The sequence below is a fragment of the Brassica napus genome, chromosome C1 (genome assembly GCF_020379485.1).
Source record: "Brassica napus cultivar Da-Ae chromosome C1, Da-Ae, whole genome shotgun sequence".
Classification (NCBI taxonomy): domain Eukaryota; kingdom Viridiplantae; phylum Streptophyta; class Magnoliopsida; order Brassicales; family Brassicaceae; genus Brassica; species Brassica napus.
Window position 1 is genome coordinate 15575137 of NC_063444.1, and position 15277 is coordinate 15590413.

Here is a 15277-nt window from a genome sequence, read left to right on the forward strand (position 1 = left end):
ATAGCGACAGTTCACATAACGTGGACGATGATGATGGCAAGAGTACAACAGGGCATGTATTCTATCTTGGTAATAGTCCTATAACTTGGTGCTCAACAAAATAGGAAATTGTGGCATTGTCTAGTTGTGAAGCTGAGTTCATGGCTGCTACTGAAGCCGCCAAACAAGCTATCTGGCTGCAGGAGTTGTTGAACGAAGTCGTCAATGAAGCTTGCAAGCGTGTGATTATCAAAGTTGACAACAAATCAGCAATAGCATTAACAAGAAATCCAGTGTTCCATGGTCGAAGTAAACACATACATAGGAGGCTTCATTTTATACGAGAATGTGTTGAGAACGAGCAAGTAGAAGTTGAACATGTACCCGAGTGTGAACAGAGAGCCGACATATTGACTAAATCACTTGGAAGGATTAAATTCAAGGAGATAAGAAGTCTTGTTGGAGTTGAGGATGTGAGTGAGTTCAAGCTTAAGGGAGGAGAATGTTGAAGTTAGCTTGAAAGACAATTAAGAAATAAGTTATTTCTTTTTCCTAGGTAGATTGTGATCTAAAGAGATAAGGATCATAATATGTTTTACAATTAGGAATATGGTTTGTTTTGTGGTTATATAAGCAATGTCATGTGTAGACATATGCTATGAGTTGTGTGAGTGATTTTGATATTGTGATTGAGAACTTGATTGAATAAGAGAAGGACTTCTTATTGATATTGCTTGTGAGATTCTATATTTCTAGAGTATTGGAAGATTGAAGTCAAGATTTAGAGAAGTTTAGCTCGGGATTAGATGATCCTGAGAAATCAAATCTAAACTTTAGAGTGAGTTTTAGCTTAGGACTAGGGTATCTTAAAAGATTCCTGTAATAGAAAATATTGGTGTAAATGCTTTCTTGTTCTACTGTATTGGTCCTATTGGAAAAGAAAAACTTGTGTCTTTTTTATTTTCTGCATTTTATTACTCTCCATTGCACTTATTAGGATCATCTAACCACAATACTAGACTAACAAACATGCATATTATACATGGCCACTTAAGATAAAAAGTAAAATAAACATATATATATATATATATACCGATCCACTAGAGAAAAAGGCAGTTTTTAAGGAAATAATTTGATTTTATATTGGTCAGGTTTCAAAAGATTCAAGTCTATGCTTTATTTATGTGGGGATAAAGAAAAAGAGGAACATACAACATGGGATCCAAAGTCCAAAGAAAGGTCTTTATGGTGAAAGCTTATTGACAAAGAAAAAAAGTGGTGACACACTTTACACTAAATCCAAGTCATTAGATCTTAAAGAGCTTACAACATGACGACATGACGACATCAACAACATGCACCTCATGATCTCTTCTGCTCCTCTGCATCTAACCCCAGTTACTGTCGTCAATGTAAATACATGTACCGCATATTAATTCATATGTGTGTGTATCTCTTTCTCTCTATATATATCTATGTGTGCATGGTTCGAGTTAGAAACTGGAAATCTATTAAAACACATATAAGCTATAATGGGTGATCTGCAAATCGTGCCAGCATACAACAAGGTGGAAGCACAGTACGTAGAAATGATGGTGCCATTGTACTCTTACGGTTGTGAGAAGAAAATCAAGAAGGCTCTTTCTCATCTCAAAGGTAACTAATCAATAGTTACTAATGATTTAAATTCCATGCATGTTATGTAGAAGAAGCTTTTATTTATTGTGCATAACTTATTAAACAGGAATATATTCAGTGAAAGTAGACTACTACAAACAGAAGGTGACTGTTTGGGGAATCTGCAACAAGCTTGATGTGTTAGCAATGGTCAAAAAGAAGCGTAAAGAAGCTCGTTTTTGGAACGCTGAGGAGAATGATCAAGAGAGCGTGGATGATACCATCGTCCAGAAAGAAGACACTGTTAAAACTTCGTCTGATTCAGATAAATCATCGGCGTTCTATACGTATTCACCGTCGTCTCCGAGGTTTAAGAGACCTCCTTTGTCACTCATTAGAACATCTTCCTTCACATGGAAAGCTGTGAAGAAAGTCTTCTCTAGATCCATTTCCTTTTGAATCACATTTTCTTCTATATGAACCTAATAATGGTACGAGAAGTCACGTATCTGTCAGTGTATAAATATCAAATATTGTAGTTGAGAACACTCGTCAGCAACCAATATTTGATGGTAGTTCAGTGGTCATGGCTTTGTTCGTCTATTATATGTTTAAAATCTATGTTTCTGGACATGTTTCTTTCCTACTATATAAAATAAGCAGTTCTAGTTGATAAGAGCGCAGCTATAGTGTCTCAGCGATCATTTTGTTGTTTCATGGTCAAATATCATTTTTTGTGGAACAAAACTTGTATCATCCCAGTTGTGGTAAATGTAGAATGAATTAAAAATTAATTTGGAATTGCATATTTCTTTTTGGACACACATCCAATAAACTCTAGAATTAAATGTTTTTGAGTTAAAGTAGTCAAATGAGGAGTGACCTATCATGAATTGATTCGTGATATTTGGGAAAGATCATATGTAGCGACATAAAATGGAATACACGGACCAAGTAAGTGGGCGTGGAAAATCTATTAGCCATGGGCAGCCAGGCTTATCAAACTTTCGACACAAGTGTTTATCCACATTCTTGGCTGCCTTTTGTTGATAAATATGAGTTTCAGTCAGTTATATCTCAATTTGAAGAAACAGAGAAGAAGGAACCTAATCTATTGCGATCATGAGAAAGTAGACAGAGATTAAACAACTTAAATTAAGACAAATCAACCAAGGAATAATGTTCAGTTGCAATAGAAATAGCAGTAACATCATCAGATAGTCCTCTACTTATGGCTGCTGCTGCTGCTGCTTGTGCTCTTCTTTTTCAGTAAGTTTCCAAACTTTCGGAGCAAAGGCTTCTTCTTTTTCTGCTGTTGTTCCTTTGGAAGCAGACTTCCAGCATCTTCAGCGTGTTCTGCGGAGGAAGACAAGCCATTGCTTAACTGATCAAAGTTTTCACTACCTTCTGCTTTCGATTCATCTTCCTCTTCAGCAAACTCGTGCTCTGACTCTCTCTCTGAAGAAGCTTCTTTCTTCTCTATATGGTATCCTTCCCACGTCTTGAACCCTCCTTCCATGGAGTCTTTATCTTTGTCGTCTTTTGCTACTCCTTCAACGTTGTGAGCTGACCAATGCATTGGTGAGACTTCCACTGGACTTTCTTGTACCTTTTGTTCTCTGGTTCTGTTGGGAGATGGTTCGGTTCTAGTAGTTTCTTCTGTGCACTTGGAACCATTTTCCTCTGAAGATTCTACAGCTTTCAGGACTAAGTGATGACCATTTTCATCTGGTTTCTCTTTTCTGGAAGAAGCTTCTTCTAGCAGCGTTGATAACTCTTCGATCTTCTTAAGCGCGGAAGCCTCTCTAGCATTCAGCTCAACGTTATCATGAACTACAGCCTGCAACTCGGTTTCTTTGTCAAGTAGACTCTCTTTCATCTTTGACAACTCTTCCATCTTCTTTGCCGCTGCAGCTTCCTGCACCTTAAGCTCTTGATTCTCTTGATTAATTCTTTGAAACTCGTTTTCCTTTTCAACCCAACTCCGCTTGAGAAGTAACAACTCCTCAATCTTCTTCAAGGATAATTCCTCTTTGGCCTTAAGCTCCTCATTTTCATGGAAAACAGCCTGCTGCTCCTTCTCTTTATCAAGTAAACTCTGTTTAAGGTGAGTCAACTCTTCAATCTTCGGAACCGATGAGGCTGCTTCGGCCTTGAGCTTCTCATTCTCGACGATTGCATTCTTCAGCTCGTTTTCTTTCTCAACCAAGTTTTGTTTAAGATCAGACAGCTCCTCTATTGTCTTAAGCGATGAAGCCGTTTCAGATTTGAGCTTCTCATTCTCGCAGACAACACTCAGTAACTCACTCTCTTTCACGAGCAAGCTTTTATTGAGATCTGAAAGCTCTTCGATCTTCTTTTGGGATAGAGAGTCCTTGGCTTTAAGGTCCTCAATCTCAAGGACCATACCATCAAGCTCATTTTCTTTATCGACAATACTCTCTTGCAGCATCGCTAACTCTTCAATCTTCTTGAGATAAGCAGTCTCTCTTTCTCTAAGCTCTTCGTTTTCTTGAGTAGAACTCTGGAGTTTGGTTTCTATGTCAGCAACGGTTTCGGTTAACTTCGACAACTCTTCAATCTTCTTATGATAAGAAGTCTCCCTTTCTCTTAACTCTTCATTTGCCTGAACAGCGGATATCAGTTTGGCTTCTTCCTCGGCTAATCTCTCATTCAACAATGACAACTCCTCCATCTTCTTGATATATTCAGCCTCCATTTCTTTGAGCACCTTAACTTCTTGAATGGTGCTCTGCAACTTCGTTTCTTTATCAGCCAATTTCTCATTCACTGCCGACAACTCTTCAATCTTCTTCAGGCAAACAAGCTCCCTTGTTCTAAGCTCCTCAGCTTCTTGGACAAGGATCAACAGTTTGTTTTCTGTGTCAACCAAGCTTACATTCGCCGCTGACAACTCTTCGATCTTCTTGAGATAATCAATCTCCTTCACTCTGAGCTCCCCCGCTTCTTCAACAATGCCCTGCAGTTTTGTTTCTTTATCCACCAAGCTTTCATTCACCTTTGACAGCTCATCTATTTTTGCCAGAGAAGAGACCTCTATTTCCCTGAGCTTTTTGTTTTCTTCGGCAGCGTTCTTTAGCTCGTTGGCTTTCTCCAGCAAGCTCTCTTTAAGTTTCATGCTTTCAGCTTTACCTTCTTCAACTCTTTCCTGCAGATCCTTAAGCTCCTCCTCAAGCTCCTTGAGATTCTTTTTCGTATAGGCTTCCTCTTCTTTTGCTTTCTCAGCCTCAGTTTCCTTAAGACTAAGCAAATCCTCCACCTTGCTAAGTTCTCCCTGCACAGAGACCTTCTCATCTTCTGATTTCTTCACACAGGCCATCAAATGAAGCTCTTGCTTTTCCCACTCAGTCTTCGAATTGACAATCTCATTCTGAGTGTCTTCCATACTTCTTTTCAAGCTTTCAATTTCGGTTCTTGCATCTTCGAGAACCTTTTCATACTTCTCATTCGTCTCTTTAGCAGCCAACTTCAAACTTTCAATCTGGCTTCCACAACGATCAACCTCTGCTTGACATGCCAAGAGCTTCTCCTTAGCTTCCTTTGCTTCCATAGATACTTCCTGCAGATCCAAAGCTAACCTTTCCATCGCTTTCTTGCTTTCCTCTTCTTCCTTCTTACAGTTCTCCAATTCTTTCTCTAGTTCCGTTTTTTCGTTCAATAGATTCTCAGCATGTGATGCTGCAGTCTTCTCATTCTCCAAAGCTCTAACCTTCTCCTCTTGGGTGGTTGCAAGGTCAGACTTTATCGACTCAACAACCTTTTCAAGCTTAGAAGTTTCTTCCTTTAAAACGCAAACATTGCGTTGAGATCCCTCAAGATCTTTCTCCTGCCTTGCAACCGTCTTCACCAGCGACTCAATCTTTTCTTTTAACGCAGCATTATCCATCTCCGCCTCATGAAGCGCATGCCTGTTTTCCTCCAGCTGCTTCATAGCCGAGTCCAAAGACTCAGAAGAAGATTCCTTCAACTTGTTTGATTCTTCAACTCGCTTCTCAAGTTTATCAACCTCCTTCTTCAACTCAGCTGCTAAGCTATTAGCACAGGATTCAACCATTTTAGAAGCTTCTAGATCCACATGGAGCTGTTCGATGGACTCTTCTTGATCCTTCAGAGTTTTCTCCAAGATGCTAACATTCTCAAGCTTCCCTCTCAACATCTCAATCTCTGATTTCAGTTTACACACAACCTCATCTCCTTCATCACCTTTCTTCGCTTCCTCTGAGCCAAGCAACGCCTTCAACTGGCTTAACTCAGAGGAAAGAATCTCCGCCTTCTCAGCCTGCATTTCAGCTATCTTCGTCGCTTCCTCTGCATGACTCAGCGCCTTGTTTTTAGCATCAGCAGTCATAGCCAACTCTTGTTGAATCCTTTGAAGCTCTTCCGTGGTGGAGAGAAGCGCTGAGATGTCCAGAGCATGCTGGCTTCTTATAGACTCGACTTCTTTCTTCCACAAGGCTTCCTTTTTGTGAACAGATTCGATCCCCGCCTGTTCTAACTCAACGGCTCGAAACTTCTCAATCTCGGAGCTCTCCTCTGCACGCTGCTGAGCCGCCAATGCCTCCTTGAGTTTCTCGTTAGCTTCTTTGTTGAGCTTCTCGAAGCCTTTGAGATCGTCAAGAGCTTTGGCTTTGTCTTTCTTGAGCACTGCTATTTGCTCATTAGCTTTCCTCAAATCCTCTTGGATCTGATTCAGCTGAGCCTGTAGCTCAAGTCCCTTCCCCAACCGTGACTGCGACTTCTGAAACACCGAAAAAAGAAAGAAATAAATCAGTTAAAAATAGTCTTTCCAAATTTGGAATATTAAAAAGGAGAAGCTTGACTTGCCTCAGGAGGAGTAGGAACTCTTGCAGTTCTACGATCAGGATTAGCTTTGGAGTTAACAGATTGTGATGCCTCGGGAGGAGTAGGAACTCTTGCAGTTCTACGATCAGGAGTAGGCTTGGAGTTAACAGATTGTGGGGAACGGTCTAGTGAGAGACGAGTGCTGTGCAGTGAAGATGGCGAACTGCCATCTGATTTAGTTCCTCCTGTTGTTCTATTTAGTCTTGGTGGTGGCGGTGATGGTTTGCTACGAGGAGTCTCCATTAAACCAGTTCTGCATTATCAGAAAGGTACAATGTCACAATCACATTAATGGGCAATAATGGAAACAAACAGACAGACAATCATGGTTTGTATTGCTAGGATCCATCTCAGTTAAGAGATCTACTAATAAGCATCTAAAATGAACAAAGGTACTTCAGTTATATCAAGAAAGCATATTTTTAGACAGTACATTGAATGATCTGACAAAGTGACAGAACATATTGCAGAATTCAGAGTGACCAAATTAAAGATTAAGACTTTTTTAAAGACGAGCAAGTCTACAAGTGACTCCAATTTTGTGCAAGATCCAAACCAGATTTTTGGAAAAGAAAAGTTCAGATAAAATTGAATGCAACAAATAGAAAACAGATCACTATATATTCCCAGAAGAAGCTGCCCAGAGAGAATGTGACCCACACAGAATCCAAAAAAAAAAAAAACAGAACTACAATTCCGACAAAGAAAACAGAAGACAGCATCTCAGATCCAATTATCTTCCAAGTTCAGCTAGTTTGGACCTTCTAGAAAGTACAAACAAACAGACAAAAAAACACAAAAGAGAAGGAAAAAAATCATACTTGGTTCTGGATGCCATAGTTGCTGAAAAAAGATCACAAGGAGACAGATAGATTTGGAAACTCAGAACAGAAGAAAATAGGAAAGTGCCGAGAAATCTCAGGCTGCTAGATCTCCGGCATTGCTAGTAAACAGAAACCCCCAGATCGGTTATGGTCTCTTCTTCACTGGGTCAGATTGCTTCTCCAGAAAGTCTTCAATTTTTTAGGCAAAAAGAACAAAAGAGATTCAGAGTAGTAGTAGGAGAAGTATTTTGGTAGTGGGGTTAATGGTGTTCTCAGAGTGGTGGTACCCCTCTCTCTCTCTCTCTCTCTCTCTCTCTCTCTCTCTCGTCTTTTTCTTTCACTTTCCCGGTTTAATTTTTTCAATTAACAAAATAAAGAAGTACGTGGAAATTACGGAAATGACCATGGCTTAAAGTTATTGCATTTGCCTGTATTAAAGGGAATTAAAATAATAATAATAACAATAAAGTGATGTGTGTTGTGGACCTAACATATATGAATGGTCGTTGCTCATAATGTGGGCAGCAGAGAAGAAAGATCTTAAAACTCCAGCGATCTGATTTACAAATCTTGAGATCCATTCTGAAGTCCTCATGTGGACTGCATGTGCCTTTCAATGATTTGTTTATTTTTACAATAATTCATTCATACAACTCATACATTATTATCAATTCAGATTCTTTTTGCTCCTTGTGAATTTGTGTGTGTAGTGTTAAGTATTTTATGTATTGGAGGAGGCCATCTAGCGTATACATGTTTGATTATTTTGTTTAGGAAACACATATATGGATTTGAAACCATTTAGAATTAGAATAAACTAACTTTTAGTTTTGTAAACAATGCCAGCTTAGATGATCTTTGGTTCTATTTGGTATGTCGACATATATGTAAATGAAGAAATCTTCTTGGTTTAGCATTATCTTTTTGTGATTAACTGATTAACACTGGAAGTGGAAGCTGTTAACTTTAGTCAAAAATGACGATAGTTTTTAAAATCTTGTTTGAAATGTTCAAAAATAATGATAATAGTATAGTTTAACATCAATATCCTGTTGTTGATTCTGTTTGCACCTAATCTTTATACCTTTTCGTAAAGTTAATCATGTGATTAAAAGATGTTTTTTTTCAAGAAAAGAATACAATTACGAATGAAGTTAAGTAACAAAATCAAAATCACACTATTCATTTATCCTTGATCATTCTGATTTGTAAACTTAGAACGCACGTCAAAATTGGGGTTAGTTAAAGACTTTTATTCGTTTACTTTATCCTCTCAGATGAGATTTCCCTTTCCCATATAAATCAAATTGTTGGTTCAGCTGTTGATCGTTTGATGGGAACATAAAATATTGTATAGTTTCGACTTTCGAGTTCATGAAGCATTTATTATCATTTTTGGAACTTGATCGTTTTAATTAGACGAATCATGAAACTTCAAGTATAACTTTTGTTGCCCAAGTTTTAAGTCCATTAAGATTATTGTCGTAAGATAACTAACTATGGGCCCAACGGTTCAGAAAGAAAGAGAGGCCCATTTCTACTGAAGTAATATACCATTTCTCCCACATCGCTAAGCCGAAAAGAAGAAGCTGTGTTTATATAGCGACGGAGTCACGAAGGTGATTGTCCCTTCGGGGACATCCGATAAAATTGGAACGATACAGAGAAGATTAGCATGGCCCCTGCGCAAGGATGACACGCACAAATCGAGAAATGGTCCAAATTTTTTTTTTTCCTTAAAAATTTCCAAAATCGATTTCTTCTTCTGGGTTTTCTTCGATTTTCTTTTTTCTTTTGCCTGAAAACCCTCTGTCTTCGATGACTAAAGCAGTCTAAATCAGTTCGTTGCCGGAGATCCGATGGTCGGAAACGATGTTCTACTCAACGCCTCTGTTACTTTTATTTAGAAATTCCGGCGACAATGTGTGAACTAAGCTCATCCGGTTAAAAGGAAAATATAAATTCATCCGGTTAGTTTATCGGTTCGAATAAGCCGTCAGATCTGATTCATGTGCATTTTAGCTCTGAAAGCTAAACCTTCGTTACGGCTCCAATCCAATGTTAACCGGAGAAGTTTAGGATGTGAACTTTTAGCCAAAATTGTAATTATCTTTAAAAAAAACATAATTTCTTGACCAAGACTAAAACTAATTTGATTTCAGGATGGATATATTATCAGAAGAACCATGATCGATTAAATCATAAATCCAAAAAGTTTCATACTTGTTGGAAACACTTGCGTATTTATATGTTGTGAATGAAAAGAGGCCTATATACAAAAAATGTTACATACAACAAATATTCCAAAATGTCTCCACCAAATGAAGAAGAGATGATTACAAGTCATTTGCAAAAGCACCACCACTGCTACATAGGAACAAAATAATCATTACAAAAGCTAGAGGGATGATTTGGATCAAGACCCAACATCAGTTCGAACACCAGAACTTTTGATAAAAAAACTCATGTGATCTTGCCAGCCTAACGGCGTCTTGAACCCTAAGCCTGGTTCCTTGTTGACCAACCACAGTGGCTGCTATCGTAGCTGCCAAGTCTCCCATTCCTTTCAAGTCGGTGACACCTCTCAAGATACCGTATAAGATCCCCGAAGCGTAAGCATCTCCAGCACCGCAAGTGTCTACCGGCACGCACGGGGATGGAGGAATGTATATGGCCTCTCCTTTAACTCCAATGTATGACCCGTTGATTCCGTCGGTCACTGAAACAAATGGGACAAAGTGGCTCAAGTACCTTGTCGCTGAGATTGGGCTCTCGTCTGCGGAGAAGTGACAGAACGCTCTTGCTTCATCGCTGTTTGCAAATATAATATCTGCATAGTTGCCCACAATGTCCCTGAATCAAACAACAAGTTCACCAAATTTTAGATTCTAGCTACAAGAGCAAATACAAGAATGGATTGAAGCAAAAGAAAGCTCACCAGAAGTCATCGTAATGCCTCTCTATGCAAGACACATCTGATGCAGTCACAGCAACAAGTGCTCCGTTTCTGTGGGCTTCTTCGCAGGCTTTTGTTATGGTTCTAATAGTATCAGGAAGCTCAAACAGATAGCCTTCGACGACAAAGACATTTGTCTTGGATATCAAACTAGCCAAGCAAGAATCATAATTAACGACTGAAGATGTCCCCTGACAAATTGATACCAAATTGGGGTTTGTTGTTTAGTAATAAGCAGCAAACATTTGGATACTCAACGTGTTGCAATACGAAATGGTACCTGATAGGCAAGCATAGTACGTTGTGCGTCAGGAGTGGTGAGCACTATTACTGTTCCAGTTGTTCCATCCATGATTGGAGCAGATAGAAAATTTACATTTGCTCTACGTAGTTTAGTCCTATAGAACACATTATGGACTGCCCTCTTGTTAGTAATTTAAACCAAACACAAGTAAAAAAAAAAAAAGAAGAAGAACTAACCCCTTTAGATCAATACACAAGCTGAACAAACTATAGTCTAGTCTAGTGATTGACATAGATCAACCACTTATGCCGGTTACCAAAATGTGAAACTGATCATCAGATCCATTGAATGATTGATAGTCTAATTCTAACATAATATATAACCTTCACTTCCAACAATGAAGAGAAGAAGAAAGTTGTGTACCTGTAAAAACTACCGAGAGGGTCACCAGCAATACTGCCTGCCATAGCGACATTTAAAGGGCGGTCACTGATGGAACGACAACCTAGTCTAGCCAAAGCAACAAGAGTGTTGGACAATGACCCTCCAGCCGCAGCCTTATAGGTGCAGCCATCCATTGCTTGTAAGACTCTACCCCTCTCCTCGTGATTTATAAGCTTCCTCGTTCCCTTTTGTAAGCCTAGTTTCTTTAGGAAGTCATCGTCCACAACTCCAGAGAAATCTACCTAAAACACGACAGACAGATAAAGCTAAAACTTTTATTGTGTGTTCAATGATATGTAGGCAGGAAAGAGACTAACCATGGCTTGGCCGAGACCCAAGACATCCCATCTATCAGGGGAAGAAGGTGAATGGTCATCATGTCCTTGTATCAATTCCTCGTCGTCTTCGTCTTGACCTCCGATTCTCTCGATTTCTCCTTCATCGAATTCTCCGTTTCTAGAAACCATTTGCCTCTTCTTATCCGCCGCCGTGGACTCAATCCTCCTCAAGTTGGCCGAGCCTCTGAAAAACGAGCTCGCGGTTCTGCTGCTTCCGAGGGCTCCTTTGGGGTGATATAAGGAGTAAATAGAAGAGAGAAAGGAGGCATTTTTAGGAGCGGGGAAGGCGGTAAGAGTGAAGGAAGAAAGAGAGGTAGAGGATTGAATTGGGGATAGGAGAGAAAGTGCCATCGATATATAGATAAAAGAGTAAAAAAGGTTTTCTCTTTCGTCTTTTTTTTTAGGGATATAAAGAGAGGATGAAGAAGCTCACGTCTCCATGCAACACCCAAGAGGAAGGAACACTAGATAGAAAGTATGGTCTCTGCAACCTCTCTGAGGAGACGACGGTTTGTTTGAGAGGATAAAATGATTTCTTCTTTTTTTAATTCTTTTTTTAATATTTAAGGATTAGTAATTAGTAATCGTGTTAAGAACAAGTACTCTTTTTTTCATAATGGTCTGATTTTTGACTATTCAAACTAAATATTCTGAATCAGCATTTTGACCATTCCTCTATCTTCTTTTTATCCCCAAACTACAATCTTTGCTTAACCTTGAAATTTGAAAAGTTTAAGTCTTTAAACCCCAACCTTACATTTGTTTCTTCAAACTTGATGCCGCCATATGCATATGTTTAGCATTTGCTAATTCTTCCTAATTCGCAATATCTTTTTGTACCACTCATTTGTTTGTCTCCTTATCTGGTTAGTTACCATTTATAGAGAATTCTCTCTACACAAAGGAAAATAAGCAGCAAAGTATTCATTCATTCCCGCCGCAAATATCTTCAACAAACTATCTTTTCTTTACATCAAACATCAAAACAGAGATAACAAGGTCACAAAAATAAACAAAACCAAAGCTGAAGCCAGAAAAAAAAAAAAAAAATTCTCTCTTAGAGTGAGCTACTCCAAAAGACCTCTTAGGACACTGATTCATTTTCTCGAAGAAAGCGGAAATACTAAAACCAAAAAGAAGAAGAAGAGAAGCAAGTATATGCACAATGCTCTAACTCTTAAACCTACAATATGTTTGGGAGCTGCGAGTTCAATCTCTGCTGCAACTCTTTCACCTTCTGTTGAAGCTCAATCTTCTGCTCTTTATAGCTCCTAAGCAGATACTCTTTCCCGTCTATCACTTCTTTAAGCTCACTCACTTCCTTTCTCAACCTCTCTATTCTTTCTCCCTCCCTTGATCCCTTCTCCGCTGACTCGTAATTGTTCTCGCTGTCCATAAACCCGTTCCAAGGTGCAACAGGAGATGTCTTGCCATTGCTCACGCTGTGATCAGCGATTGCTTTTCTCAGTCTCTCAACTTCTCTTTCTGATTCGAACAGATCTCTGTTCATCGAGTCTAGCTGAGCCTGGAGGTGGCTTGAATGTGACATCTGCGCGTTATACGAGTTCTGCAGCTCTAGAATCTGTTCCTGCATTTCCAGGATCATGTCGTCACGCCTCTTCAGCTGTTGCCTTAGCTTCTGTATTACTTCTCGTTTGCTGAAGATGTCTGAGCTGGTTTCAGATACGCAAGGAGAATCCGAGCAGGTTGAGTGGTGATTGTATGGTCTAGGGGGAAGTTCCAGGCGATCAGGAGAAGAAGTCCACATGACTCCATTCTCTTTGCTGTATGATGGAGCAGGAACCGTCACAAGAGGCAGTGAAGTGTCAGATACAGATTCCATTTGCTCGTTTGTCTCCTCTTTTCCCTCCACATTCTCAGTTCCTATATACGAAAAAATCTGATGAGATCTGAGTGCTCTTGACTACGTGGATAGAGGAAAAGGATTCAGAGATTTGGATGATGACAAATTTTGTAACCATTGCTAGCATTCATAAACAAGACACAACCGTTGCTGGAGAAAATCTGGTTGATAATATGCCCCACATAACCAAGAATTATTACGTTCAATTAGTACTTAAACAATGACAGACCTTGTAACTAATTTTAGCAATCTATAACATCAAACTGAGAATCCCTAGTTTCCAACTTCATATATGAACAATTGAACATCAAGTGTATGTTCTCTAATCAGCCTTCAAAGACATCATTAGGCAAAGATCATAGACGCTAGAACTATGTAGCATCATTTTACACATTCTTCCAAAGAGGTTTTACTATATCTCACTCACACATCGTTTTCACTTCACATGTTGATGAAAGGAAACCCCAGCAAGAGATGATGAAAAGCCAATATAGTAGCATATAGCATTATTTCTTTTTAGTGGCGCACACAAAGATGTATAAGAAAATTCATCTGTAAGAAAGGAAAAAAAAAAAAAAGGAAGAAGAAGAAAGTAACAAAGTCAGACCTGGAATGGAGCGGAAGCAGGAATAATCATTATTCTTTGCACAGGAAGACGTGGTGGAGGAGTGCAAACAACAACATCTTCGCCTCTCAGATGTTCCATTGGCTGCACAACAAGCTTCCATCAAGATACAAAACACATGCGAAGAAGCAGCAACGGAGTGAGGTTAAAGCAAGTACCTTTAAATCCAGGAGAGGCATTAGACTGATGAGGAGGTTTGAAATGAGGCGACTGCTTAAGCTTGTAGCCAAAACGAATGGACAGAGTGCTCAACAAGGCTCCACCTGCGATGAGGATCCAATTGGGCCCTCCTTGACCACAAACTTTCTCAGCTCGCTGCTGATGCTTGGAAAAGCCGTTTCTTGGTGTACTCATTGTAAGTCAAAAAAACGTCTCTATCATCAAAACATAACCTACATCCACCGAATGCAAGAACACATCACCAGAGAAAAAGAGAGACAAACAATCCTCATCTACAGTCCACAAACCGACAAACAGTTACCAAAGGAATCAAAAAGGGAAAGGACAGTCCAGGAAGAGTAATCAAGATGTTGACGCCATGATTAGAGAACAGGATTAAAAGTCTCCCCGAAACGGCAAATATAAAAGCACAAGAGGATACTTGACTTGAACATGAAGCTAAATTAAAATTATTAAAAAAAAAAAAACTAGCATTAATATTATTGATAAGAGGCTACTAATTGCTAATCCCTAAACCCTAGAACGACACTAAACATCGCAATCAAGAACAACGAGAGAGAAAATCGAAGGCAGGGAAGGAGGGAAAAAGAAAACTCAAAATCGATTGGGAGAGTGAGTGAGTGAAGAGAGGATTATAATCGCAATATGAACGAACCTCATAAGAAAAATAAATGGAGATTAGAGCTCCATAATCTCCGGCTTTTTGACTTTCAATCTTCAGCTCTTCTCTCGTCTTTGCAGTTTCTTTAATCAATCGGAGAATATTGGGGGGAGGATATAAGATTCCGGGAACAATCTGAGTTTTCGGGCGATGATGATTATCGAGAAAAAAAGTTAACTGTAAGAGAGGTTGAAGAAACAGCGCCTCCCACTCTTTGGCTCATTCCTTCACTGTTTATCGATTTATTAATCAAAAAAGAATATTAAAAAAAAAATCTCTAAAGTCACCGCACGCGTACACCACGTCCCATGGATGACGCTCACGGTAGTTAGAGCACCATTGGGCTGCTTAATTTTTTTTTTTCTGATTTAAAAAAAAAAAAAAATTAAAAACAAACCAATCGCGGATCGTCACGTATCAGTGTAGTCTGCGAAACATTGCTAACACATGTGCTTAATTAAGCACCAGAAACACAGGTGCTTAGTTTTTGTATGGATCTCACCTATTATTATATTAATTTTTTTGCTAAACACTCTCTTTCTAAGCACCCGCATTAATCTTGAGCAGATTCACCCTCAACACCTTGACTTGTTGTTTATCCGTGTGTTAATTAATTATGAGTGTATTCTTTTTCCTAGTTTATACTTTATAGTATGTTGACATTAAAAATACTTTATAGAAT

The 15277-nt window shown here is 39.0% G+C and overlaps 4 protein-coding genes and 1 non-coding gene across 8 annotated transcripts; 2 read left to right on the plus strand and 3 right to left on the minus strand.

Moving 5' to 3' along the window:
• The first annotated feature begins 390 nt into the window (after positions 1-390).
• On the plus strand, positions 391-2267 carry BNAC01G20170D (heavy metal-associated isoprenylated plant protein 6). Of its 2 annotated transcripts, none has more exons than XM_013873243.3 (2): positions 391-1635; positions 1736-2267. In XM_013873243.3, the coding sequence occupies exons 1-2, from the start codon at positions 1512-1514 to the stop codon at positions 2053-2055; spliced, it is 444 nt and encodes a 147-aa protein (XP_013728697.1). In that variant the 5' UTR covers positions 391-1511; the 3' UTR covers positions 2056-2267. The 2 variants fall into 2 exon arrangements, with proteins under 2 accessions (XP_013728697.1, XP_013728696.1); XM_013873242.3 differs by having other exon boundaries at positions 1310-1635; positions 1724-2267.
• A 466-nt stretch (positions 2268-2733) lies between these two features.
• On the minus strand, positions 2734-7661 carry LOC106432415 (WEB family protein At4g27595, chloroplastic). 2 transcript variants are annotated; one of them, XM_013873245.3, is made up of 3 exons: positions 7281-7661; positions 6442-6712; positions 2734-6355 (listed from the first exon to the last, which is right to left on the minus strand). In XM_013873245.3, the coding sequence occupies exons 1-3, from the start codon at positions 7295-7297 to the stop codon at positions 2822-2824; spliced, it is 3822 nt and encodes a 1273-aa protein (XP_013728699.2). In that variant the 5' UTR covers positions 7298-7661; the 3' UTR covers positions 2734-2821. The 2 variants fall into 2 exon arrangements, with proteins under 2 accessions (XP_013728699.2, XP_048600246.1); XM_048744289.1 differs by having other exon boundaries at positions 6511-6712; positions 7281-7611.
• Positions 7662-8908: 1247 nt separating this feature from the next.
• Positions 8909-9011, plus strand: LOC125581191. The gene has a single exon (XR_007318898.1). It is a non-coding gene; the product is annotated as a U6 spliceosomal RNA (small nuclear RNA).
• Positions 9012-9555: 544 nt separating this feature from the next.
• On the minus strand, positions 9556-11803 carry LOC106432423 (uncharacterized sugar kinase slr0537-like). The gene is made up of 5 exons (XM_013873256.3): positions 11245-11803; positions 10907-11169; positions 10520-10637; positions 10222-10430; positions 9556-10136 (listed from the first exon to the last, which is right to left on the minus strand). Exons 1-5 carry the CDS (start codon positions 11614-11616, stop codon positions 9713-9715), a joined length of 1386 nt encoding a protein of 461 aa, XP_013728710.1. The 5' UTR covers positions 11617-11803; the 3' UTR covers positions 9556-9712.
• Positions 11804-12174: 371 nt separating this feature from the next.
• On the minus strand, positions 12175-14888 carry LOC106432424. Of its 2 annotated transcripts, none has more exons than XM_013873257.3 (4): positions 14590-14888; positions 13913-14146; positions 13737-13838; positions 12175-13149 (listed from the first exon to the last, which is right to left on the minus strand). In XM_013873257.3, exons 2-4 carry the CDS (start codon positions 14106-14108, stop codon positions 12449-12451), a joined length of 999 nt encoding a protein of 332 aa, XP_013728711.2. In that variant the 5' UTR covers positions 14109-14146; positions 14590-14888; the 3' UTR covers positions 12175-12448. The 2 variants fall into 2 exon arrangements, with proteins under 2 accessions (XP_013728711.2, XP_048600247.1); XM_048744290.1 differs by having other exon boundaries at positions 13913-14206; positions 14590-14854.
• Between the last annotated feature and the right edge of the window lie 389 nt (positions 14889-15277).